This window comes from Anastrepha ludens, chromosome 4 (assembly GCF_028408465.1).
Source record: "Anastrepha ludens isolate Willacy chromosome 4, idAnaLude1.1, whole genome shotgun sequence".
NCBI classification, from domain to species: Eukaryota; Metazoa; Arthropoda; class Insecta; order Diptera; family Tephritidae; genus Anastrepha; species Anastrepha ludens.
The window spans coordinates 75678963-75705763 of record NC_071500.1 but is presented as its reverse complement, the minus strand read 5'-3'; the positions used below and the strand labels follow the sequence as shown (position 1 = coordinate 75705763).

The 26801-nt window shown below is 37.6% G+C and overlaps 1 protein-coding gene and 1 long non-coding RNA gene across 3 annotated transcripts in view; both read right to left on the bottom strand.

Annotated features, from left to right (window-relative positions):
- The window catches only part of LOC128859873 (uncharacterized), a 66053-nt gene extending 53078 nt beyond the window's left edge, over window positions 1-12975 (bottom strand). The window contains exons 1-2 of the long non-coding RNA XR_008454203.1: window positions 12603-12975; window positions 2927-3917 (exon numbers count right to left, since the gene is read on the bottom strand). This is a non-coding gene — a long non-coding RNA (uncharacterized LOC128859873). The remainder of the gene's footprint in view (window positions 1-2926; window positions 3918-12602) is intronic.
- Window positions 12976-19409: 6434 nt separating this feature from the next.
- On the bottom strand, window positions 19410-23459 carry LOC128859872 (AFG3-like protein 2). Of its 2 annotated transcripts, none has more exons than XM_054096996.1 (5): window positions 23219-23459; window positions 22549-23112; window positions 22098-22496; window positions 21500-22040; window positions 19410-20543 (listed from the first exon to the last, which is right to left on the bottom strand). In XM_054096996.1, the coding sequence occupies exons 2-5, from the start codon at window positions 23073-23075 to the stop codon at window positions 19617-19619; spliced, it is 2394 nt and encodes a 797-aa protein (XP_053952971.1). In that variant the 5' UTR covers window positions 23076-23112; window positions 23219-23459; the 3' UTR covers window positions 19410-19616. The 2 variants fall into 2 exon arrangements, with proteins under 2 accessions (XP_053952971.1, XP_053952972.1); XM_054096997.1 differs by having other exon boundaries at window positions 22549-23107.
- Window positions 23460-26801: the final 3342 nt, after the last annotated feature.

The following is a 26801-nucleotide window of genomic DNA, read 5'->3' as shown; positions in this document are numbered from 1 at the left end:
GTTACAAGCTTGTACGCAATGTGTGGCTATTAAATAACTAGAATGAAGATCATTGAAGCATTAGCCTTAGTACACATTAGACATTTTTTATGCTTCGCCGTAAAATAAGAAACTCCCAAACCTTTCCCGTTTGAACAACAATAAGCTCGCAAAAATGTTTGCACATAGAAAACGTATTGATAACAATATGTCATTGAATCGTCACTTTTTACTAATGGTTCTGAAACGAAGCGCCAATACAAATGCATTGAAAAAGTTTAGCTTCACCGAAAAGAAAAAATATGCGAATGTCCAAATCAAAATTCAAAGAAATAATGTTTGTTTTCCCTGATATTCGTGGGCTCTGTTAGCCTCTGAATTGAAATGTATAAATCATATGTATGATACATACGTAGTACTTTACCTAATTCCTTATTAACCCGTTTCTGTCATGTACACGACCAGTGGTTCAAATCAATTTTTCATTAAAGTTCATGTGCACCACCGGTGAGATGCGCCTTCTGATTTTGTATTGAGGTTTTTAAAGAGGCTTGTTAGTGAAGAAAAGTTTCTTTTTCTGTCTGGTATATAGATAAAAGTTTCTGTTATAGGTACGGATCCTACTGTGTTTCAAACATCTATTTTGTATAGTTTTTCAAAACAGAAAAACCGGAACATGTATTATTTTTCCTAGTGTCCTGCCTTTGTCGGTATTTTATACGATGTTCTGAAATTTACTCATCAGAATCAGTTGCTAGGATGATATGACTTATCACCAACTCAGAAAAACCAAATACATATATGGAAGGTGCAGCGCAAAACACAACACATAACCTACAAGTCGGCAGCTATAGCTCTGGGTACTTTTTCCCCCGGGCCCGGAGTTTTCAGAGGGGCCCGGACTCGAGATTATACGTATTTATATGAATTAGACATCAATTGAAAGGGCCCGCATTTGCAATTTTCCCCCGGGGCCTGGATTTTCCCCCGGGCCCGGATATGCTCTCTACGGCCCTGGGCATATCTAATATCCAACGAAAAGCTGATGACTGAGTAACGTGCACGAGAATTGTAACGGAAGCAATGGTTCACCCCGAACTGTAATAATATGATAATGATGGTTCTGAAATTTACTCAGCAAAATATCGAGAGTTTTTAGCTGCGTGAGAACTATCGTTATCGATAACTATGGTTTGACAGCTGGAAATGGCAAATTGGCAAGCCATCGTGTATCGTTTAACGCCAGAGCAACGCTTTCAAATTGTGGGAATTCGCTTTGTGATAAATAAATATGTTCGTGAAGTTCGCAGAGCACTGGCGGCATCATCGCACCTTATTTCTTTCGAAATCAAAAAGAAGTTGCTGTTATGGTAAATGGGTAGTGCTATCGAGCCATGCTGACTGAATTTTGGATTTCAAAAATTAATCAGCTAAGCATCGACAACATTTGGTTCCAATAACACATTGCAACTTGCCGCTTAATAATATTTCAAAAGCAATTTGGTGACAACTTTCTTTCCAGAAGGGTTCCTGTTCACTCGTACTTACTTTTTACTCGTATAGGACAATATTAAGTCATTTGTTTATGCCGACAAACCAGCAACTCTTGAAGCATTGAAAGCCAATATTTAGGCCATCAATGTAGGGCGACATTGGTTAGATTTATTGGAAAAAGTAGTCAAAAATTGGACTGATCGAATGGAACATGCAACGCGTAGCCGCGGCCTACATATACGGCATATCATATTCAAAAAATAAATGTCATGAAATTACCCACCAGATTATACAATAATAAAAAATACGTTCCAACTATATTTCTGTTTTCTACTTTATTATCTCTTAAAAAAATACCCAATATAACCAGTTATCGATAATGAATCGAATGTTAATTAACAGAAGCAATAAATAATGGAGTCAATAACAAAAAAATCCACGTCTCATACTCGTATTTGCGGTTTTATGCGGTTTAAATCCCGATTTTTGACTTCTGGGCGATGCTACGACTACTAACATGGGGGTTAACTTCGATTATTTCTGTGTTTTTATCGACATTTTCTTTAACGTCAAAAGTGCCTGAACGGAATCGGCGAAACCAAAATTTTGCATAATTAGCTGTTACAGTATCGGCACCATAAACACCATTCACAATTTCAGAGGCCTGGCTTGCATTTTCGCCTTTATCAAAGAAAAACTATAAAGAGGGCCGAATTTTCTCATTGTTGATTTTCATTGTTAACATCCTGTAACTCAAAACTGAGTGGAACAAACAAAAAACAGCAAACGACTATTTTTAGTCTGAAATGTCACCTTGACAACGAGCATAAACTTTCAATCGTTTGATCGATACTTTATGAGATATCGATCACTACAGCCATCTACCGAGAAAGTTTGAGATCCCCAAACTAAATAACTAGGTGGGTAGCGTCGTATGACCCGCCGGAGATCATATCACTGATTTAAATTTTTTTATTTCTCTAAGGTTAGGTTGTAGCGGCTGCCCACTATGAGTTACACTCAGGCTTATAGCCCATTGTGATACCGCAATATACTGGATTTCTTTTACACCAAACTAATGCATCGAGTGCTTTTTTAAGCCCTTGAGAACATAAAATGATAATACAATATTTCTGTTTTATATTGTCACACTCGTAAAACACACAAAAATACAATATATATTTTAAACAAAATGCACTAAATATGTAACTACTAAGTATAGCAGACTTTAAAAGAAAAAAGCTTCTGGGTCAACCTTTATTGTAATAGCAGCAGCTAGCGTGCTAGCTTGAGTATCTGAATCGAACCCCTTTTTTATCTATTTTTATTTTGGTATGTTATTTTGGTTAAGTTTGGTATGAAATTAAATTCAAGTTTTTTAATTAGAACCTCGTATGAAATATGCGTTTGTAATAAAAAATTTATGTTTGCTTTTATTTTAGACTTTTCTTACCCTGGATCATTTGGCACCTCCGACGGCGAGCCGGTACTCATCTCCTGCGACTGATTTACTAGCTCCAATTTCATATCCATTTTGACTATTTTTACCTTGTTTTTGGATTAAAAGATATTGCGATAAAAAGAATTGATCGGCTTATTTCCAGCTGGATCCGTTGCGCTGGCACAAATAACGAATGTCTGGTTGACGGCTAACTAAATACACTAAGTCTGGGAGTATAGCTATGGCTATAACTAAACGATAATAACGCACTTCTCAAAGACATAGGGAAGCACTGGCATGCATTATTTCAATCAAAATGGGAAAACGCCAATTCCATCTCAATCTTAACACTTTAGAAACAACATCGATGATGACGACGGTGACGACGGTGACGACGGCGGCAACAAATTTAGATTTTCCACAAACGGGATCCGGGTTCAACTACTGTTGCTGTGACCGCTACACTGCACACTACAAGCACTCTCTCGAACTAATGAACACATGCATACATGCGCACACTTGTATGCATACACGCGAGTAAATATGTATGGAAATATAGAAACGAACGCGCACGTTTAACGTTTCAATTGATCACATTTCTGGCAAATCCTTGTTACATTTAGCTTTCCAGCAGCTGCGCAAGCTCCACAGAATGTTGTTTTTGTTATTGTTATTAAAACACGAATTTTAACTGCACCCGGACATTAATTGATTTTGATTTTATTTTAATTTTAATTTTAACACTACATATTTTGTTCGTATAGTAGCTCCAATTGTCCAGGCACCGGATCGTGCTCGCTACAAACTACAATTTCGAGCATCCGCCGTAGCAGCACTAATTCATTTCATCAGCCGTTCTTCGTTGTCATTCACAGCTGGAGCACTTGCACTTGAAATACTAATAACTTTAATACCTTATGGTGATTTCTTGTTCAGTTCTGCTTAAGTTTATTTATGCATCACCTTCAATGTTAATTGACAATCACTTTACGTATTGAGTAAGCTGCAGAGAAAAAATATTATGCAATATTGGCAATTACTCAAAAATGCCACTTTGATAGCTACAATTCATTTTCGCTTGAATATCAAATTTGTTGCTATAGGAAACTATTACTATAGAAGAATAGTGCCCTTTCGGACTTATTGCGATATTTCTAATAAAGATACATACATACATATGTACTTATGTATATACACTGAAGAGCAAAACTGTAACAAAATGTAATACTTTCTATTTCAACACAATTTTTTTTAGACATGTTTTAACAAATCAAATATTTTTTTTGCATAACTTTATTGGCATGTATGTACTCTCTCTCTCAAACCGGTTTGGTGTCAATGCAACAACAACAACACTAGTAGCAAGCAATAATGCAAATAAAGACAAATGTTACAGTTTTGCACTCACTCTTAATTTTCAAATTTTCCGCTATTTTTCTCGTAATTATATATTTGGTGGATTTTTAATTATTATAAACGTGACCGTGAATAAGACAAACTGTTAAATCGGGAAGTACAACGCCAAATAATTGATTTGCTGAAGAAGGGCGAGTCTATAAGAAAAATAGCTAAAAAATTCGAAGTGAGCCACATGGCTGTGCAAAGGCTGCGGAAAAATGTACCAGACGCTGTTCCCAGTAATAAAGGAGGCCGGCCAAGGAAGATAAGCGACCGCGATGCCCGCCATCTGGCAAATTTGGTAACAAGCAGCAAGGCGGTCACTCCCAAAGAAGCACTAAAGATGCTGGATATTGATGCCAGTCAGAGGACAGCCAGGCGCAGCCTGTCAAAACTGGGGCTAAAGGCAGCGGAGAAGAAAACCAAGCCAATGCTGACAAAAAGACATGTGCGGTTGAGGCGGGATTTTATTGCGGCTCACCAAAGCTGGACAGTTGAAGATTGGGATCAGGTACGTCTTTATAAATGGATTATAAAGGACCTTTTTTCATAAAATTTCAAAACGATTGCAGGTTATTTGGTCTGATGAAACCAAAATCAATCGATTTCAGTCAGATGGTCGGGCCTGGTATTGGGTTAAAGACCCAAATGCAGTCCAGCCACATCACATCAAGCAGACAGTAAAACATGGTGGTGGCTCCATTATGGTGTGGGGCTGCATTTCCAAAAATGGTGTGGGTCCTTTAGTACGAATAGACGGTATAATGCGGAAAGAGGAATACCTGGCCATATTGCAACAAAATCTGCCGGGTGTAGTGGAAAGTATGGGTCTTGCTGCTGAAAAAGTAATTTTTCAGCAAGACAATGACCCTAAGCACACCGCACATGTTGTACGAAATTGGATGCAACGCCAAAAATTTCGTAACTTGAAGTGGCCTCCACAATCACCGGACATGAACCCAATCGAAAATTTATGGAGTCATGTAAAATCGAAGCTTGCCGAATATTCAAGTCCGCCCAGTGGAGTTAATGAGCTGTGGGAGCGAACACGCGATGTATGGGATGCTATTCCGACTGACTTTGTCTTGTGGTATACACGAAGTATGCCCAATCGTATCCACGAGCTGAAAAAATCCAAAGGATATTGGACATCTTATTAATATTTATTTTATTTATTGTAAAAAATAAAAAATGGGTTGAATGCAAAACTGTAACATTTGTCTTTATTTGCATTATTGCTTGCTACTAGTGTGGTTGTTGTTGCATTGACACCAAACCGGTTTGAGAGAGAGAGTACATACATGCCAATAAAGTTATGCAAAAAAAAATATTTGATTTGTTAAAACATGTCTAAAAAAATGTGTTGAAATAGAAAGTATTACATTTTGTTACAGTTTTGCTCTTCAGTGTATGTACTTACATATTCATTAGCTAGTAAGGAAGAACTGGTATATGGAATGATCTTAGGGACATAAATAGACAACAACTTTAGACAACATTAGACAACAACTTAGAGAATACAACATCAAATTACTTCTCGGTGCAATCAGATCATGTCCTCGAGAGGCTCTTAACGCACTGACACACGTTATTCTGATAGATCCACAATACATATCAAGAAGATGGCAACCATGAGTGCATTTAGGTTAAATGGAGCGGGTCGCTAGAAGGAAAAAACGTATGGCCTTGCTAATCTATTACTACGACAAATCCAGTATAACTCGGAGAGGATTGATTACATCATCGCGACGGTAATATTCGGCCACTCTCATTCCATCTCAGCTGGAATGGAGTAAGGGATTCTCACTTAACAATTTCGACACTACAGTCTATACAGATGGCTTCAAAATAGAATGTGGTGTTGAAAAATCTGTACGTCTTCTAAATGCCTATAGTGTCTTTCAAGCGGAAGTACGGGCCATTGGGGAGGCTTGTAGGTCACTAATCGCAGATTTCTCAAGGCACTGGATTCAGCTACAACAACCTCTAAACTGGTGGAACAAAGTAGGAATAGCCTTGCCAGTCCCAGGACATCGGTGCATTGAATCTTCAACATTTATATAAAAATTATTTATATTTTTCATCTGTCATGTCCGCAGCTGGCATTAAACACGGGATCAACCGAATAACAGTCACGTACTACCCTATTCCGTTGTGGCGCTCGATTGAACACATTTTATGTATTGTATCTAGCAAATATCAAAAATAACGAAAACAAAAAGTTTTATTTAATTGCAATTGGAGCAGGCGCAGTCGACGCCAACTGAAACGCACACGCCTGCAATGTTGAAGTCACGCTAAGGCACAACAACAATGGTAATCTTTACAACCAAAACAATGAAAAAAAGCAATTTACGCTAACAACGGCATCGCTTCTAAAAGCTCGACAACAACAATGAGAACAGCATACGATTACAGATGCAATGTTGGTGCATCTGTGGCTGATCCGAAGAGCATTACATTCTGTTTAGCTACATACCATATTGTATTGAATTAATCTAGCATTTAAGAACTTAACTGGCTGATAAATGACGCTGATCTATGGACTTTTGTGGGGTTTATGAATCGTTTAGAGACGCGATCACAACAGACGAATTCGTCGAATCTGCTATTAAATGTTCCTCTTTTCGCCGTTTGCCGTTTGCCGTACTCGTATTTCGCATAGCGGTTGGAGCGCTGATTTGCCAATCGAAAACACGTGACCGTAATTACTAGTAATTTTAAGCGTCGCTGCCGCCGTTCTGTTGCAGTCAGTGCTACTGTTTCTGTCTCTATTACGAGCAAATATTAAAAATTTGTAGACATACTTACTTACATACTATATGAGAACAAAAGTGACAGTGAAGTAGAGCTTAGAGAATCTCATGCAGCAACGATACAACGTTTTTCACGTACATATGTACATACAGTGGCTCAATAAAGAACTCGGATACCCAAGTGATATGGATTTAAATAAAAAATATATATTTAAATGCGAATCTAATGCGTTTATGGCACACATTTATTTCCGTTCTTCAAGCGTACTTTTCAAAACTACAAAACATATAAACAAATTCAACCCATTCGTACATAGAAAATACAAACATAAGAACTTAGCGATATACATGAAAAAAAAATAACTCGGACATTTATATAAAGTGAATTTAGGCAAATATTATTAAGATAAGAAAAACTATATAATTAATATTTAGTCGGCAAGCCTTTATTTTTTCTCACAGCATTCAATCTTCTGAGCATGGATTCGAGCAGCTTCTTAATGTTTAAGGATCTATTTTCCCCCACTCTTCTTTAATAGCATCTTCTTTCTTTCTTGTTTCTAATAACATGCTTTTTCAGTTGGTTTTCCCAATGAACCCTCAGATGTTCAATTACATTGATATCTGGAGATTGTGGAAGTGTTTCAAGTACTTTAGGGCAGTTCTACATAAGCCATAAACAAACATGATGTGCCTTATGCTTGGGAATGTTGTCTTGACAATACTGGGAATTGTCCATAATACATATCTTTTCAGAACTTTGAACCAAACTTTCTTTCATAATTGTTAGGTATTTTGTGTGGCTTTTATTGCTGTTAATGAGGCACAATTTTCTGGTACCAACAGCGGACATACAATCCCATACCATTACCGACCTACCCCCATGTTTAACTGTCGGACGTAAGTTTTGTTCCAGCAACTCTTCATTAGGTCTTCTCTACACATGTGATTGTCCATCTGACCTAAATATGTTAAACTAGCTTTCATCTGCAAATAAAACTGGCTTCCAGAACTCGAAATTTGTATTCCCACGACGATTCTTTTTTTTTTCTTTTATTCCCTTAAGTTGGTTAATCTCGTTGATGAAAGGTTTTTTTCGTGCAACTCCTCCCTTATAATTATTCTTTCGCAACCGTACACGTATACTTTCGAGTTTGCAATTAATATCAAGGTGTTGAGCAACTTCTGTTGCGTGTTGAGGAGCGTTCAAATTTGGATTTTTCTTTATTCGTTGCAATAACCACCGTTCATCTGCATCCGAAAACGGTTTGGTCCTCCCGATTTATTCTTATTTTCCACAGATTTTGTTTCTTCAAAACGTTTTTTCACGTATACAGTTGAATAGACCCCCACTATTTCTGCGCATTTCCCAAACGGTTTTCATGATGACTAATAATTAAATTTCTAACTTCAATTGAGCTTTGACCACGCTGTCTACCCATGTTTATAATTTGGACTTTTATTTAACAAAACACGACTCTCTTTATTTTAATTTATTATGTTTGCTTCTTTCTTTGCACTGTTCTAAAGAGAGCAAATTAATTCCCCGTTTTAAAGGGCCAAACAATCGCAACAATGCCAGATGTCCGACTTTTTTCTTGACACTAATTTTGCGAATTCTGCATGATACATTTTTTATAACAAGGGGGTAATGGATTTGTATTTTTATTACAATTTTCTAAATCTCATTTGAAAACCCTGTAGAGAAATATAAAATCAAAAATAATTAACTTGCATTTCTTACAAAAAATTTGAATTTCAAGCTGCATGTCCGAATTCTTTATTGAGCCACTGCATGCAGGTGGAACAAAAAATAAAATAAACAAATCTTATTTACTGTCTCCGCTGTAAGCCAAATGGCTTGAAAGGGTAGTAGCAGTAATAGAGCAAAATCGAAAGCGATTTTTTTAGAAAAATAATAGTAAAAGCAAACAGTGAAAAAGGGCAAACGGACAAAATTAGATAGAAGTGGACGTCCCGATCTTTGATACTAAATCACTGAATAACTAGAGAAGACCAAAGCCAAAAACTATAAAACTCTAAGTTTTTAAATAAGTTTAATGTTTCGTGAACAGCAGTTTGTTTAAATTAAAGTGTGTACGAGAAAACATTTCATGGGTGGTTGGATAAATTGTTTTCTGAGGGGATTTAATTAAAAAAGTTTGCTTCGTACAAATTTTTTAGCACGAATTTCTAGCTTTACCTCAAAATTAAATGCCACTTTGCTTCGAATCCCTTCCTTTTTGGGTTCAAGGTCACCAAAACGTGATACTTTGCATTAATTAATACAAATTATTTAGTGTATGACTAATCTTTTGACAGACATTTCCTATTTGAAATGTAATATTTTGATAAAACTTCTAAAGAAACAATGAAGCAATCTATGGTTCTGGACCATGCATCCTTTTAGTTTAGTTTTTTGCCGCCTTCAGACACTGCCTGGTTTGAGAAGCTTAACAACAGAAATGCAGTCAAAGGAAAAAATTAAATGAAAGCAAAGAAGAAATTTCTAGCAAAATATGATAGTAAAATCAATTAATTATACATATTGTATAAACTTTCAAAGTCCTTTTTTACTTCAACAGAGCATTCTTTTTTTCAAAATCAATTATTGTTATATAGTATATTGCCATAATAAAGCCAATGCAACTCATTATTATATTTAAAGACTATTCTATAAAAATCATATTTAAACATTTATTTGAAATAAATATTATTGACATAAATGGAATGCAATAACTAAAATTGGAGTAAATGTCCATATTTAGGCGATTCCCGAGTTGCTATAAGTGTCGTATTATGAAATGTCTTAAAGTTGTTGACGGTTACATAAATGTTTAGAGGACTTGAAACCACAACCAACTACTTCTTCACGGTGTAAAAATTCACAATATGACTTGTACAACATCTGCGAACCCCCTAAATAGATTCCATAGAATAGCCATTTAAAGTTTATGGCGTACGGCGCCTACAACACCCTCGTGAATACCCTATTTGTTATACTGTACTTATAGAATTTAGAATTTTAAATTAAATGAGCTATTCATGTTTTATTTCAACATGCGCAAGAGGAGAATGTGGAAATAATTTGGTTCTAAAGCTTGGAATAAAAGTGGTTCTGTTCGATGATAAACCACGCCTACTAGTGAGCGTTGCGAACACAATTTTTCACGAGAATAAATGTTATAGAGGCATTTATTATTCCATTACATTCGTTAAAGTTAGTAAAAATGTGTTTAGATGATAATTAGAAATATACAGATTAAGGCTTATTCGCTGAAAGTGAAAAAAGTTATACGTTTCCAACTGGTAGTTGCAGATGTTTCCACTTCTTCACAAAAGTCAAGGGCAGAAAATAAGTTTTGTTTTTGGATTAATACTAAAATTTAATTAAAGAATGGGTTGGTTCGTGACTACCATTCGGAATTCACAGAGACAACGTAAATTCGAATCTCGGTGAAACACCAAAATTAAAAAACACATTTTTCTAATAGCGATCGCCCCTCGGCAGGCAATGGCAAACTTCCGAGTGTATTTCTGCCATGGAAAAGCTCCTCTTAAAAATATCTGCCGTTTGGAGTCGGCTTAAAACTGTAGGCCCCTCCAAGTGTGGAACAACATCAAGACGCACACCACAAATAGGAGGAGAAGCTTGGCCAAACACCCAAAAAGGGTGTACGCGCCAATTATATATGTATAGTTAATGAAGTTTTTAAATTTAAATTTATTTCCTACTCTTTCTAGGTGGAGGTAGGAGTTTCTATCTTCTAAGAATGGAGTGATCTGCAAAGAATGTTCAATAGACAAAATTATACACATCTGGAACGTGCAACTATATTCTTTGTTGAGCCACGAGAATATTTACCTACTAGCGTAGAGGCACTAAAAAATGCTACACGCATTGCCGACTATCGAGAGAAGTTAAAATGCGGCAGAAATATTCGCCATATCTAGTCAGCGGCTCCATTTGAGAGCGAGTAATCCGATATATGGTAATTTGTGGCGATGTAAACAAAGCCAACAACAGTAAGAATATAACAACAATACTGAAATAAAAACAACTAATATTGGCACCAGCAAAGACGGCAATTGAAAAACCTATAAAAAAAGATTTCATAAGTAAACAACCATCCAGATTTACTAAAAAATCGAAAAAATATCAATTTAAAATGTAGCTATCGAGACTTCAGACAACCAGAACCCAGACATATACACCCAGATGCTTATACCCTTTTTGGGTGCTTGGCCGAGCTGCTCCTGTGGTGTTTTTTTTTATGTAGTGCCACAAATGCAGGAAACTGCAATTTAAAGCCGGCTCCGAACGGCAGATATGACGAGTTTTTCTTAACAGAAATACACTCCTCCGAAACTCCATTATCTGCCGAGGGGGCGACCGCTATTACATACAATTGCCCAATAAAAATTGACGTTTTACGGTAACTATGTATCTAGTTTACGGGACAATGTCCTTGAGCCGAACATTATTTTTTTTACTGTTAAAAAGTTATTACTAAAAAAAATTTAAAATATATGTGTTTTCAGCCACTATTTACATTATTCCTCTACTGTTAACTTTTTTTTTAATTTATTGTGTTTGGCCAAGTTTCTCCTCTATTTGTATTGAGAGTCTTTAAAAATGTGTTATCTTCCTTGGAGGTTTACCGTTGCCTGCAAAGAAGTAACCGCCACTAGAACTTTTTTATTGTTTGATGTTTCATGTCCACAATGTGCTCACGTAATGGTAATCACCTATAAGTATATTCGGTCACGACGACCACCGGTACTCTCCAGAAAATATCGTCAATAGTCTATGTCTAGGCGTCCGCTAATTTTTTGTTGACTATTAAGTAAACTTGATTATCTAACTTTAGCCGCTGTCCCATAAACTAGATAATTAACCGGTGTACAATAAAGTTTTTTATAATTTTATGTTAGCCTTTCATCAGTGTAAACAATAACTTTTGAAACGCATATTCAAAAACATTAGTACGTGTCGCGTCTTGAACCGGCGGGCGTTATAAATATATAATACATACATGCACATGCACGTGTATATATGTGTGCATTTACCGCGGATACTTAGATTTTTTATATAATAATTTTTTTTTTTAATGTATATATTTTAATTATTTATGTGCACCTGTGCATATATTGTACATATGTATAAGAACTCGCATAATGTACATATTTTAGTTATGTATTTATAAACACATTTTTTTAAATAAATAAATTATTTTATAAGTGCAAACAAACGTTGTACGTATTGTACTGGTATATTGTATTATTTTCTATTCATGCGATTGTTATTGTAAAATTGGTTGTAATTCTATTGAAACTTTGGTTTTTGTTTTATTTCTCATTTTGCCCATTGCCGTCACAGTCTCGATTGTTACAATTGCTGTTCTTGCCGCTTTTCAGAGGTTTCACAATTTCTTTCACTGCACTTTTTTGCTGATTTTAGTTGCACTATTCAAGAATTTTCAAAGATGGGGAATAAATATTTTTTATATTATTTTATTTGCATTTAAAATTACATTTTTATTGTATCGCTTCATCAATAATAAAAACACGCATCACGAACTGGCAACCTCGTTGTTTTGATGTAAAAACCATCTGTGTTTGTTTTTAAGGCCTGCGGTAATTAACTTTTTTTACACGAAATTGCATTTGCATTGTGGGTGAATGAATTTTGCGTTGCGGCAAACCTTTGCCTTCTGCATTCCTTTATTTGCTGCTCGACCAAGCTCTACCAAGCAAGCACTCGCTACAACTTCCTATACGATACTGAAATCGAAACCGAGAAACTATAAACTGAGGCGGAATAGCAGAACGTATAGTGCACGCAAAACAGCGTACCGTCGCTGTTGTTGAAGCGTCAGCGCAAGCAACAATGAACTAACGACTCAGCGAACTACCAACAAAACTTGCACATACACACATGCAAATAGCAAACGTAGGGCAGCAGCAACGTAATCTGAACGCCAAAAGTCGAACATCGTGGCAGCTACCGGAGCCGCCAACACAAACGATAACTATGTAGTAATATTTCCAACGACAAAATAACAACTGCAACGGCAACAACATAGCCGCGCGCAAGCTAACTTCAGCAATCATGTCGAATGCAGCACCCACATGTGCTAGTACTACGCCACCCCACCTCCGATCATCCCCAGCACACAGCTACTGCCTCCTATTCAGCCTCTGCTTTGGCTGCAGTCGTAAGCTACCGGCGAGCGGTTGGCAGAGCGGGGATGCTCCGTTGCACACGACCGCATTGGAGATGGAGCGCCAACGAATGCTCGGAATAACAGCTGATAACACAACGATTAAAAGAACTGAGAGCAGAATTCGCAATAAATACTTAACCATAGAAATTTATTTGCCACTATTTGTGTTGTTGCCATCATTGTTATTGTTTACGCAACTATCACTGATAAGGCAAAAGTGCAGCCATCAATACAGCTGTAAGCAGTCGCTGGCCAGTGAAAGAAAAGAAAGCTTAAGCTATTTTTATATGCTCTTTTCTCTTTACAAAGACGCGTTAAGATGAGTTAGCGTAATCTCCATTAAAGAGTGTAGAGCTTTTAAGAGAACATCAGCTGCTGATAAGTAGGCTACGTGTGTGAATGGATGGCTGCGATTGTGTAGAAACCGGAAGCGTTCGCCACACAACACGACTTGCTTGTAGGTGCACTGGCATACGCTCAAAGCTATCTGAGCTTTTCTCTAAAATAACGGTATTCCACAGATATAGCGTTCGTTATTTTGCTTTCAAATCTATTGTAAGGTGAGATAAAAAACTGTTAAAAGTTTTATTTCTTAAGTATCATTAGTCTATGCAAAACTTTTTCATGTTCACACCTCAATGACTATCAGTATACCGTTTATCAAGTGCGTAAATGCTTCTTACCCAAATTGGTCACTTACATAGTTGCAAAAAAATGCAGAGCTAAACTTCAATTTTTTCCGTCGTTCAACTTAGTTACAGAATGGGAAGATACAAGAAACATCGAATGATATTATATATTTGATTAAGATCGGAATAAAAGGGTTTTAAGTTATTCAAACGTTGGAAGATATGCTCCTATCTACAAACTTTTTTTTTGTAATTTTAACTTAACCTTAAATCTATCCCATTTTAAAAGGTAATAATTTAATTCTTTTAATCCCGAAACTTTCTATTAATTCAATGCAACGCTTTTACACTTCATCTTTCCAAACAAACGCAAAATAATAAATGGTGAAAATTGTTTTTCATTTATCGTACTGATATACGATATATACAAAGGGTTTTCCAATAAGAGGTGTTATTTTGATATTCGAAGATAAATGCTATTTTTTAATATAAATGATCGGATGTTTATTTCATTATAAAGAGGAAAGTATGCGGTGAATAGTGGAAAATAACATCAGGTAAATGACCACCACAACGACGCTTACAGGACAATATTCTTTTCATGAAATTTTCCGTAACCGAATTGCAAAGTGGTTGACCTATGTCCTCGATAGCCTCACGAATTCCATCATTCCATCTTTGAGGTCTTAAATCGACCCTGGGATGTTAGCGTAGACCTTCTCTTTCACGTGGCCCCAAAGAAATAAGTCCCAAAGTGTTAAATCACAAGATCTCTTGTGATCACCTCTTCGAGAGATAACACGGTCGGGAAACTTGTGTGGCACGTAACGCCGTTTTGTTGAAAATAAACATTGTCCAGATCAATACCATCCAATTCCAGCCATAAAAATCGTTAATCATCTCTCGATAGCTATAGATAAACCTGTTATTGGAAAACCCTTTATTCTTTATCTAAAATTTAGATATTTAAAACATTACGCAATACTTCTTGGCTTTCAATCACTTGTCTCTGGTAGTACTACGGGTCCTGATGATAATGCTATACTAATATTTTTGAGTTGAGGAAGTTCAGAGAGAATTGAATATTTAGTATGTATAAATAAAATAATGTGCAATATAAAGTGCGAGGTAAAGCCAAAAAAGTTTTCATTTCCATGGAACATTGCCGAAAAGACACATTGTATGTAGATTATATATGTACAGTGCTGTGCATATGCTAAGCAACTCGCACCAAGTTTCAATAAACTGACTATTTACTCTGAAAAAAAATTGTCAAACGGTAAGTATTATAATTTTTATTTATTACTTATATGAGTACAAAAATATATATAACGACCAAAATAACAACAACTTCTTTCTCAACTAATTACAACAACAAAACAAAATTAACTCAATTTTAAGCTGTGCATAACTTAAGCAACTGTAAAGAAAACATAGAAGCATATTCTTTTTCTCATGTAGATAACGCATATTTTCAATTCATTTTGCATTGCTTGTTCGCACTTCAATTATATCAATGCAATTTAGTCGACTAAAGGTTACAATTCTGCCAAAACTGTGAAATTAAAACATGCAGCGTGTTAAATACGATAATAGCTTTAAATCTTATGTTATTTCGTTGTACCAGGCTGGCAAAAGTCAATCTGATATTTCAAAATCATTGAAAATTAATAAATCCATGGTTTATAGATGCATTCATAAATTTAACACTACTGGTAATGTTACAACATTAAGAAGTGACAGGCCTCCACGCAAACTATCTTATCGTGACGATATTCAAATTAAAAAATTGATTAAAAAAACCCATCTATTTCTTCAAAAGAAATACTTAAAACTCTTAATTTGAATGTTGATTCAAGTACAATGCGAAGAGATGCAATCAAACTTGGATTAAAAAGTTATAAAGCATGTAGTAAATCAGTGTTGACAAAGAAGCATATGAAGAAACGGTTTGTTATTTTTAAGTTGCTAGTAGAACAACAATAACATTGTTTTTCTAATTTTTAGTCTTGCATTCCCCAAAAAAAATATATTGATTAAGGTGTTGAGAAATGGAATACGGTTCTATTCAGCGATGAGGTTAAAGTCAACCTTTTTAATTTGGACGGTATGTGAACAGTAAGACATCAGAAGGGTAACCCTGGGAGAGCTAATGGGTTAAAATGTTCCTAACACCACTTCATACAGTTATTCAACAAAGTGCTTTGTCAGCCCATTTAAGGTTTTGTTAAGAGTAAAGTAATCTCACCCAAAAAAATTGAATCGTTGAGTCTGCAGCTCCCACTTCCCCAGCTACCCATGATATCACTAAGGTAAATAAATTTGAGAAGAAACTCAGGGTCGAACTGGGGTACATATGCTTTCGAGAGGAAAATTCAAGAGTTTACCCTGCACTGGTATATAGATGGCTCGAGGACACCCGAATGCATAGGCGCTGGAATATATGGCCCCAAAACAAAGCGGTATGTGCCGATAGATAATTTTTCCAGCATCTTCCAAGCGGAAGTGTTGTCATGTACGTGCAGAGATCAACTTACATAGATAGAAACCTACGAAATGAGCCAATTGCTGTTCAGAGTGACATCCAAACGGATACAAATAAGTTTAAATGCCGAGCCAAGAAACTTTTTATGACAAGTTGGATCCAACCAGTCGAAACAGCAAGTTTCCTGGGCCTACCGTTAGATGAGTTAGACGAAGACGACAGGTGATTTACACTACACTGACAGGGCAAAGTTACTGCTACAACAACAACAACAGGATCTTGTTGCGATTTTGGACTTTCGTGGCAATAGCGGTTGTATATGCTGAGAAGGAGAGCAAACTGTCGAAAGCGATAAAGGCAGGTGAGGTAGTATTTTATCTTGGCGCACAGGCCACCAATGTCATTTCCCGACGCCATTATCGTGCAGTCGTCGACGTAGGAGACCAGAGATATTCCCTCTGGTGGCTGGCGGAGTTTCGAGACATATAAGTTGAAAAGCAAGAGTGAAAGGACACCACCTTGCGGAACTCCTTGCTTTATTTTTCTCTGTTTAGAGATTTGGCCTCGAAGTAGCACCGACGAGAGACGACCACTCAGGTAGTTCGCGTTCCACCTCTTCACCCCTAGCGGGACTGTTAAATATCATCTAATAGCGTGGCATGGCTGACTGTGCCGAAAGCCTTTTTTTGGGTCCAACGCTACTAGGACAGTCCTTTCGCAGGGGCGGTTTTGGTTGTGTTTATGACGGTAAGTGTTGTGGTTGTACTGTGCACTCTTCCGAAGCCATGATGGTGTGAAAATGGGTTCAGGTGTTTTATGAAGAGTGGGAGTAGAAGGACTTCAAGAATGTTCGTTACTGGGGAAAGGAGAGTTATCGGCCGATGATAATCCCCTTGGTTGGCGGGTTTCACAGGTTTCAGTAGTGGGACCACTCTCCCTGATTTCCACTTGTCAGGAATTATAAGAGTGGCCATAGACATATTGAAAACCCTTGTGAGGTACTCTACTCCCAATGGACCCAGCTTTTTCTACATCAGCATGTCAGGGCCAATGGCTTTAGGTGATGGCCCCCTGAACCTCATCACTGGCGAAGTGCCGCGCTGTTGTTCGTCAGTTTGTGCAGCCGTCTGCTGGCACTACGCTTGGATCTGTCGGCCGGAGGATTTAGTAAGAATTGCCGACTCAAATTGCTCGCGCATCTCTTCGATTCCGGCGAAGTACAAGTGTTAAAAGTGGTATCCACATTGTCGTTGTTCTTCGTCGGGTTCAACAGGGACCTTACGGTGGACCAGAGCTTACTCACATCAGAGGTGAAGTTGCAGGACTCCAAGTGTTCTTCCGATTTAGTCCGCTTGTGTTGGATTACCAGTTGCCGGAAATCCAAATTGACGTAGGTGGTCACGCTCGTTTGCCAGAACAGCTGCTTCAGCTGGGAAATCGGGACGTATGTCCCAGATCCTTCCAGCAGGTATGAAGTGAGTCGCAGCAGCTGAGAGCACGTTGCGGAATGCGCCTTGGATGGGGAGAACGGCGAAGGTGTCCTCGGTAAATTCCGCGAATCTGGCCCAATTAGCTTTATTAAAATTAATGTATGACCGGTGATCCGCGGAAACCTAGTCGGCAGGTCTCCCGATGCAAGCGATAGCAAAGGTCGCCAGGTTATGCTATTTATCTGGCCGGCGTTAGCAATTATAATGTCAGGCGAGCTGCTGCATTTGCCCACTACTCTGGTGGGCGCGTCGTGTACTGTGCTGAATGTCGAATCGTCTATCTGCTCTGCCAATTGATGTCCCCTACGATCGTAGTAGGCTTGAATGCCATAGATCATGTTGCGCACTGAAGTCACCTTCTACCAATCGGTTTTCACCTCTGTTGAGCGTACCTATATCAGGGTGATGTCGTGCTGGGCAGCAGGTGAAAGAGGTATATATATATTAAAAATTTCGAGCTCGGTATCGCCTTACCGGACACCTTGATATTCTAAGATGCCTTCATCGATTAGACGATATTGCACTGTGTGGGGGACTATGAACGCGGGGGACTCCACCGTGTCTCTCTCGCGATCCTTTCTCCACGTTGCAGCCATCCCTGGTGATCAGGGAGGAGCTAGCGTGCAGTTTTGTCTCTTGGACAGCAGCTATCTTAATCCCATCACGGTTCAGGTAGTCGACTATCTCGTCTATCGTTGCACTTCAGCTGTAGGAACTTGAAGCTCAACGAGAGTATTGTCGTATCTCGGGGAGTGGTGGATGCGTGAGGTTGTCTGCATTGGTCCTGCTGTGCGTTCCGCAGTAGTAGTAGCGGCCAGATGTTGACGGGCAGCCACACCACGGGGAGCGGTTGCGGGTGCAGCGCGCAGAGGGCAACGAAGTCGCACGTCCACTCACGGGTGGTGCGCAGGTCAGATTAGGATTGACCACCTTAGTGTGATTTGAACACCTACACTACAACAGTAAACTTTTTGCAAATATCCGATGTGCGATAAGTACTCAAAAATGTTAAAAATACGAAAGACACATTTCATTTGATACAAACATAATTTATTTTGTGTTATATCTTGAATTTTTATATTAAAAGGTTATTTTTCCTATTTAATATATAAGCTAATATTTTACTTAATTATAAAAGTTAGTATTGTTTTAGCAGCTATAATTAACTTCCTAAAATCAATAATTAAAAAACAAAACAAAGAGAAGAGAGAAACATAAGAATAAATTATGAAAACTTTCATAGCACGTACGAAAGCAATTTGAAGACCGCTGATATTAAAGCACAATATTTCAAGAACCCTGAAGGAAGCGGATTTCTACACCGGGCTAAGGTTAATATGTATAAAATATTTAGCATATTATTACTTACGCCGCGGTCATACTTAAATTTACAATCTTTTTATCACTGCTAAGTCGTAATAAAACAACTTAAAGATTTTAAATATAAATTTTGAACGTCCGAAATTTAGCATAGTTTAAAAAAATGTATAATCCGTAAAACACTTGTAAATAGAATTTTTAATAACGTTAAGATTTTTTATTTTTTTCAATCCTTTTATTGAAGACCCTATTGCTTCATTTTTTTACATATTTGACTTCGCTCTTGATATTTCAATGCAGCACACAGACTGGAAAACTTAACAAGAAAACAAAATGAACTAGTACTAAGGCCGGTAATGACTTAAGACCGCCCAACCAAAACAGATATGCGCTATGTTTATGGCGTGGGGACAGGCTTCGGTGGGTGCGTTTCCTTACTCTCATCTTTTTCCTTATTCCAATTTTGTAATCCCTTAGGCAGAGACGTGTCCTCTTCGAATGAACCGGTACCTTCAACGAACTCTTCATATGTGGACTTTTCTTGGAACGGCCGCGGTCCTAGTAGTTCGATCATATCATCACGACTTAAAATTTCATTCTTTAATAAACGCTCGGCTACTCGTCGCACATCTTCTTTATGTTTTGTCAGCAACTCCGTGGTGCGCTCATGAGCTTTTTGTATGAGAACGCGAACTTCCTGATCGATCAATTGAGCGGTTTCTTCCGAGTAGGGTTTAGTAAACATCGGATCACCTTGCTGGCCCGCATCAAAGCTCACCTGACCTACTTTCTCGTTCATACCAAATCGCACAATTTGTGCATAAGCACTGTCCGTTATTTTTTTCAAATCGTCCTGCGCGCCCGTCGTGATACGGTTAAAGAAAAGCTCCTCTGCAACACGCCCACCCAGGGTCATGCACATTCGATCAAACAGTTGCTCCTTCGAGAGTAAGTACTGATCTTTGGGCAAGTATTGTGCATATCCAAGACCTTTACCACGTGGTATAATTGAAACTTTAAGTAACGGGTCAGCATATTCCAAGAACCAACCAGCTACCGCATGACCAGCTTCATGATGTGCCACCGTTTTCTTCTCCTCTGGAGCCAACACATTAGTCTTTTTCTCCATTCCAGCTATCACGCGCTCTATGGCCTGTTCAAAGTTTTTCATCGCAATGGAATCAAGCGAGTCACGCGCGGCTATAAGTGCAGCTTCATTGCAAACGTTTGCAATGTCCGCGCCGGTGAAGCCAGGTGTGAGCGCTGCCATTTTTCGTGCCAGATCTTGTTTGTCCAAATTCGTTTTTAACGGACCCAAATGTACCTTAAATATAAGAATTGTATCCATGATAATTATATTGTAAATAATTCAGAAGATCAATTGATTTGTTTCAGATATTAGTGAATAAAATTGTTAAAATTGTTAGGAATGGTTTATGGTCCCTTTTAGATCATAATTATATATATTGCCCTATTTATAATAATTGTCATATGCAGATATGTGGAAAACCACAACATAAGAGAAAGTAGAGAAACGCAATATGATATATTGATGTTTCTGTGTATGCAGGTAAATAGCAATACTTTACTCAATCCTTATTGCCATGTGCGGGTTCGGGAAATTTAAGTCCGTGAGCTGTAAATTAACTGCGGTTTGGGGCAAAAGCTATAATAAATAAACGAGACTACGAAAACGAACTTCCTCCATATCCGGTTGTGTATTAAGCTGAATCGGATAACACTTTGCCTTAATTATAAAAGGAAAGAAATCCTCGGGCATATGGCATTAAACGGGGTATAATCTAAGGGAGGCCCAGGAAACACGCTCTGCTGGTAGAGTTAGACCGGAGGAAGAAGAATAGTAGTATCCTCTCTATAGTATGGAAACGTGAAACTTTAATCGAACTTTAGATTAGTCATCGCAAACTTTTGATTCGATTCCAATCGATCATTTTTGAACTCTGAAGGATTGAAAGCTTCAAGAAAAATAAATTCGTCGACAAACCAACTTGAGAGAAATCAAAAATAATGAAACATTGTAGTTAAATTCCCGTATTAGGCAATATTGCGGCAAATATAAGTACGTAAAGCGCCCATTATAATTTCGCTTGACTCTCAATAGAAAACAGCAAAATTAAGGAAAGCTAAACTTTTAACATAAGAATATGAATATACTACAGCAGACGGTCCACAATTGAATTATTGACCATTTTATCCTACTAGTGTTTAGCGATGAAAGAAATATGTTTCGCATTATGTTTATTTACTTTCAACTCTTACCTTAAAAATACTTGCTCGGCCTTTTATGTCAGGTGCTGGTACGAAAATTTGACGATCGAACCGGCCTGGGCGCATTAATGCCTTGTCTAATATATCCACACGATTCGTTGCTGCTAACACAACTACATTTGTAGTCGTATTGAAGCCGTCCATTTCGACCAGTAGTTGATTTAATGTATTTTCTTGTTCGGAATGTCCTCCAAAAGATTTACCCCCTCGTTTTCGGCCAACGGCATCAATTTCGTCGATAAACAGAATACAGGGCGCATGTTTTCTGGCCATCGCAAACATATCACGAACACGCGATGGGCCAACACCAACGAACATCTCTAAGAACTCTGATCCAGATACGCTAATGAAAGGTACATTCGCTTCACCGGCTGTTGCCTTCGCCAACAACGTTTTTCCTGTACCAGGTGGACCAGTCAACATAGCGCCTTTTGGTATCTTAGCACCAAGATCAATATATTGTTGAGGATTCTTTAGGAAGTTCACAAATTCCATGATTTCTATTTTGGCTTCCTCACAACCTGCAACATCTCTGCAATATTAAAAACCTCATTCAGAAATAATTTTTTTATTCTATTTGATAGCTCACTTGAATCGTACGCCGATCTCATTTGAATTTATGAGTTTCGCAGTAGACTGCATTACGCCACCAAATAGTCCACCACCCTTTCGTCCACGACCACCGCCCATCATATCAGCTGATCGACGCATCATATAAACTAAAAATCCAATTATCAGGAGTGTTGGTAACAGACCCGTCAACGCTGAGGCCTCAACTTCGGTACGATATATAACTGGCACGAAGTTAAGTGCTTCAATGCCGAGATCCGTTTGAGCACTTTCTAAATTACGCTCAAATGAGTCTACACTGCCAATATTAAACCATAACACTCCACTAGAGTCTTGCGAATTGCCAGGCAACAACCGAACACGCACCCATTTTTTGTTGACCACTTCCAATTTTTCGACTAAACCTTTATTTAGGTAGCTGAAAACAAATTTTCATTAAACAATATAATTTTTATCTGACTCACACAAACTTGTTAACGAATTCCTTCCAGGAGATCTCTTTGTACCCCATTTCGAAAAATGCAAATGATGCCAAAAGTGCAACAGCACTGACTGCACCAAAAACTATCCACTTTTCACGGTCGCCCCCGCTACCTTCTCCAATAGGCCGACCACCTCCACCACCCGCTCCGCGATTTCCTTGTGATCCTTTTGAGCTATTAGTAAACATACCAAAACTCCAATCACTTTTATTGGTTGAAGAGCTACTGCTGCTACCATCTTTGCTACTTGGAGTTTTACTTTTAGATGCATCGGCATCAGGCGTTTTCTTTTCCGCTGTTTTCCCTTCTTCAAAATACTTCTCAAACCCTTTTGGCGGTTTTTTGCAAAAGTATTGCACTTGTTCCAACAGGAACTGTATTACTGGCATTTCCATAAACGCAGGTGTTCCAACAACATTACGACTTGAACCAATCACATTAAGGTTATTAGTAACGTAACTGCGTCGAAGGCAGCGTTCCAAAGCCTTCGCTGATTGCATCAGCTTGTGCGCCATTGCTGCTAACCGTTATTACACAATTCTTCGTTCTATACTATTTCAATTATGGTTTTTAAAATATATTTTCAAATATTCCGTCGTTTATGATTATTCGTTTTTGGTTATTCAACCGATTCGGTGTCTAATATTTCTACCCTTACCTCACTTCCCTTTTACAACACGAGTAATAAATGACTTGCGGAAGCTAAAAGTTTCAACCACGTTGGTCTTCGAATAATATTGAGTACATCGGAGTTAGATACACGTAATATTCCTAAACAATATACTATTTTAAATAGTTCCTCAATTCAAGTTTCCCAAATTAAAACCCAATCTATTTTTTCACAACTTTGGGTGGTGAAATAAGGCGGCGAAATCTTTAATAGCTACAATGACAGCCGTCAGTGTTGCTTGACTTACACACGGGTAAAATAAACTCGAAAATTCTACATCACTTTTACTTATTTATATAATTATATTCGAATTATTTTCATTAAAATTAAATGCAAATGCATTTGTTCATACAATAGCTTTACAATTTTAAACGCGAATAAGAACAGTATGGTGTTTCCGGATGCCTGCAAATGAAAACAAAAATATGAACAAAAATGAAGTATTTCAGTTTAGTGTTAATGATGGGAAAGGGGGTTATTGTGCTTCCTTTTTACAAACACGCATATGACGTTTTAATTTGGGTTCAATGGTTTTAACACCAAAAGGAGTTCCCCGCAAAAATGCTGTGGACTACGTAGCTGGAGTTGAACTGATGAGGGATATTTTTTTGAAGCGTGGCCGAAGGTCGCCCACGCGAAAAGGCGACAAAAATTCTATGCAAAAATTCTACAAATTTACAAAAATATTTCTCAATTTTAAATTACAGCAAAAAATACTGCAATTTTACAATCAACCCTCCACTGAACATCTTTGCATACGAACTTCGTTTTTATTTGAGGTGTATGGCAACACCAACTTTTCGCTAAATTACAGAACTTTAACATTAAATTACTTAAGAACTATAAGACTCCGGCTGGTGCAGTTTTCAGTTTTAAGATGGGAATACACCCTTCTATCGGCCCCTTTTAACCTTTTTTTTCAAAGCAACATACATTATACTAAACATTTCCTATTAGATGACTGTTTGAACGTATTGTGACGAATAATCAGCACTAGCCAAATGTCTGGCCACAATACCGAACCAAGGCGAATTGAGTACTATAGGTGACACTATCCCAAAATGGTTACTATTACGAATTTAACAAGTCTGACAAGGCAAACGAACAACACATACAAAAGGAAAAGAAATTAAGTTATATGTTTGTGAAAATTCAGGGAATGGTTGGGTAATAGTTAAATTAAAAGCTCCATCCTTCGACGGCATTATATCATTCCCTATATTTAAGCTCCAGCTCGAAACAACAGCAACAATAGGTGCCACCGCCGAAGTTCTACAGGCGATTATAGAAGCCAATTGGGGTAACTATTAAGGGGTTATACGCAGTTATGAAGCAAATAAAAGACGGGTTGTCAAGGATTTATCCTGAAGAAACTTCAGAATATTTTAATTTGAAAATTTTTGGCGGTTATAAAAGCATCCTTCAAGAACGTAACAAAATTTTTTATTTATGAAAATGTTGATTATAGAGTGCGCTGCAGGCGATTTCTGGAACCTCCTTTAAAAAACGACGATTTACAGTGTACATCGTAACTCAGGATTGGATTATCTGAAATCAAAAAACCAAACAAATTTTGTTAATATATTAGATTATCTAGTAATTAATCGTTCGGCTAATCAAAATAGTGAATTTTCACAAAATGGCAGCTTTTAAAAGAAATGATTTCGATTTTTACGTTAAAATTTGGCCGTAAATTGATTATAAAATGGAAAATAAGTATCAGATTTACAAAAGGAACGATTAATTACTAGAAAATGTATCTTTAAAGATTGAGTTAAAACGGTTGACCGATCAAACAAGCCGTTTTCGAGATATCGTGTACACCGACTTGAAAAATGCCGTTTTGAATAAAACACGTTTAAAGTTTCAATACCTACCTTAAAACGTGCCGGGGCATCTCTACATATTTAGGTATAACTCCGAAAGTATTGCTTAGATCTACTTCAAATTTCGTGCGTATACTTTTTGAATATATGTACATTACAAAAATGCAATAAAAAAAATCGATTTTTTTGAAAGTCATAACAGAAAATGTTCCAGATGGAACTGACGAATTGCACTTAAAGGACAAATCAGCTGTTGCAGGAATATGCGGCAAAGATCAAGCATTTAGCGCATTCACCTTATGCGAAGGAAACTTCAGATTTTGTGGAAAATAAGTGCTAAGCATTTATAAGAGGTATACGGGATTCGAACACCACACTGAAAGATACGTTTGCTGGAACAGTGTCCTTTGCACTGGCATAGGAAACAGCAGCTCTCATGAGTAAGACAGAGCACAAAGTCCATTGGGTTTAAATTGAAGAGACTACCTCGTTGAAGAGATAGAAGAATAATAAGAGAGCCCTTACCTCAAATGATTCATTACCTCGACGACCTAGTAATATCGAGTGGAAGGATTGTCCCAAGGTGGAGAGATTTGAGCGGATAGTTAACATCAGATCAATGTACTTGCAACTCGATGATGAATGAGAGCCAAGTACGATAAGGAAAAGTCAATTGAATGATCATGACCTGGAAAAGATCATGGAGGTTGAGGCTATTTGAAAATCACTAAATCGCTGGAGAAAAATAAGCTGCGGTTTTTATGGGTAAATTGCAGAAAATCAGTTGCTGAATGGATTCAAAATTGCGTGTAGTTTATGGCAGCGAAATGTCCAAATGAGAGAAGTCGTGGAAAATTACAGTAATACAATGCGGGTTCACCATTTGAGCGAGGTACTATGGATGTGGTGAGGCCATTTCCAACATGTGACTCCGGCAACAAATATGTGCTTGTTTTTATGGAGTAATCCAGTAAGCACTAGCAGCGTGCTAAACTCAGAGACCAAAACCATTGCTGAGGTATTTGTTCAGAACGGGGTGACTAGGTTCGGAATATCTATTGAGTTGTTTTCAGACAAAAAAAAAAACTTTGAATCCGCAGTATTGAAAGAGATGTGTGTCTTGATAAGAATTAAGAAAACACGTACAACAACTTTGCATCCACAATCAGATGCAATGGTTGAAAGATTCAACCGCACCCTGAAGGGGCAATTGAGAAAGGTAGTTGGGAAGTGTAATAATCCGCAAAGAGAAAAAGTGGCTTCCCCAAAACTGCAAGCGGACTGGGAAGGTCCATACAAGTTGACTAAAAGATGGAATGATGAGTGTATCGTATGCAGCAATCCAAAACTGAATACGGGAACATCAAAGTGGTTAATCTGGGATATTGGCTCATTTTGGAGCGAAAAATTTGTTGTCTAATCGGGACGGTCATATTAAAGCTGTGGGCAGAGTAACAAACAAAGCATCTTTGCGAACCGACCAGCAATTGCGGCAATACCGAGTGAATGATATATTAAAATAAAAATATGAATTCGTTTTGACACCAAATGACGAGCCAGAAAAAGACGAGATAGAAGTAGCCAGAAGATACTTGTTGCCAAGTCTAAAAACTACGATAGTTATGAAACAAGGCGGAAAGGCATACCAGGTTCGCTTTTTAACCATGGTGAATCAAATTGTGAGGGGAACTTCGGCTGGCACGTCACTTTGGAGATTTGCCAGTCGAATTCTGCACGATCATTTC

Excerpts from the sequence above, each read along its gene's own strand:
- LOC128859872 (XM_054096996.1), bottom strand. The coding sequence starts at position 23,075 with ATGGCGCACAAGCTGATGCAATCAGCGAAGGCTTTGGAACGCTGCCTT. Across the intron at positions 22,497-22,548 it reads TGGAAGGAATTCGTTAACAA|CTACCTAAATAAAGGTTTAG; the intron begins GTTTGTGTGAGT and ends ATTTGTTTTCAG. Across the intron at positions 20,544-21,499 it reads GCCGAGCAAGTATTTTTAAG|GTACATTTGGGTCCGTTAAA; the intron begins GTAAGAGTTGAA and ends CTTATATTTAAG.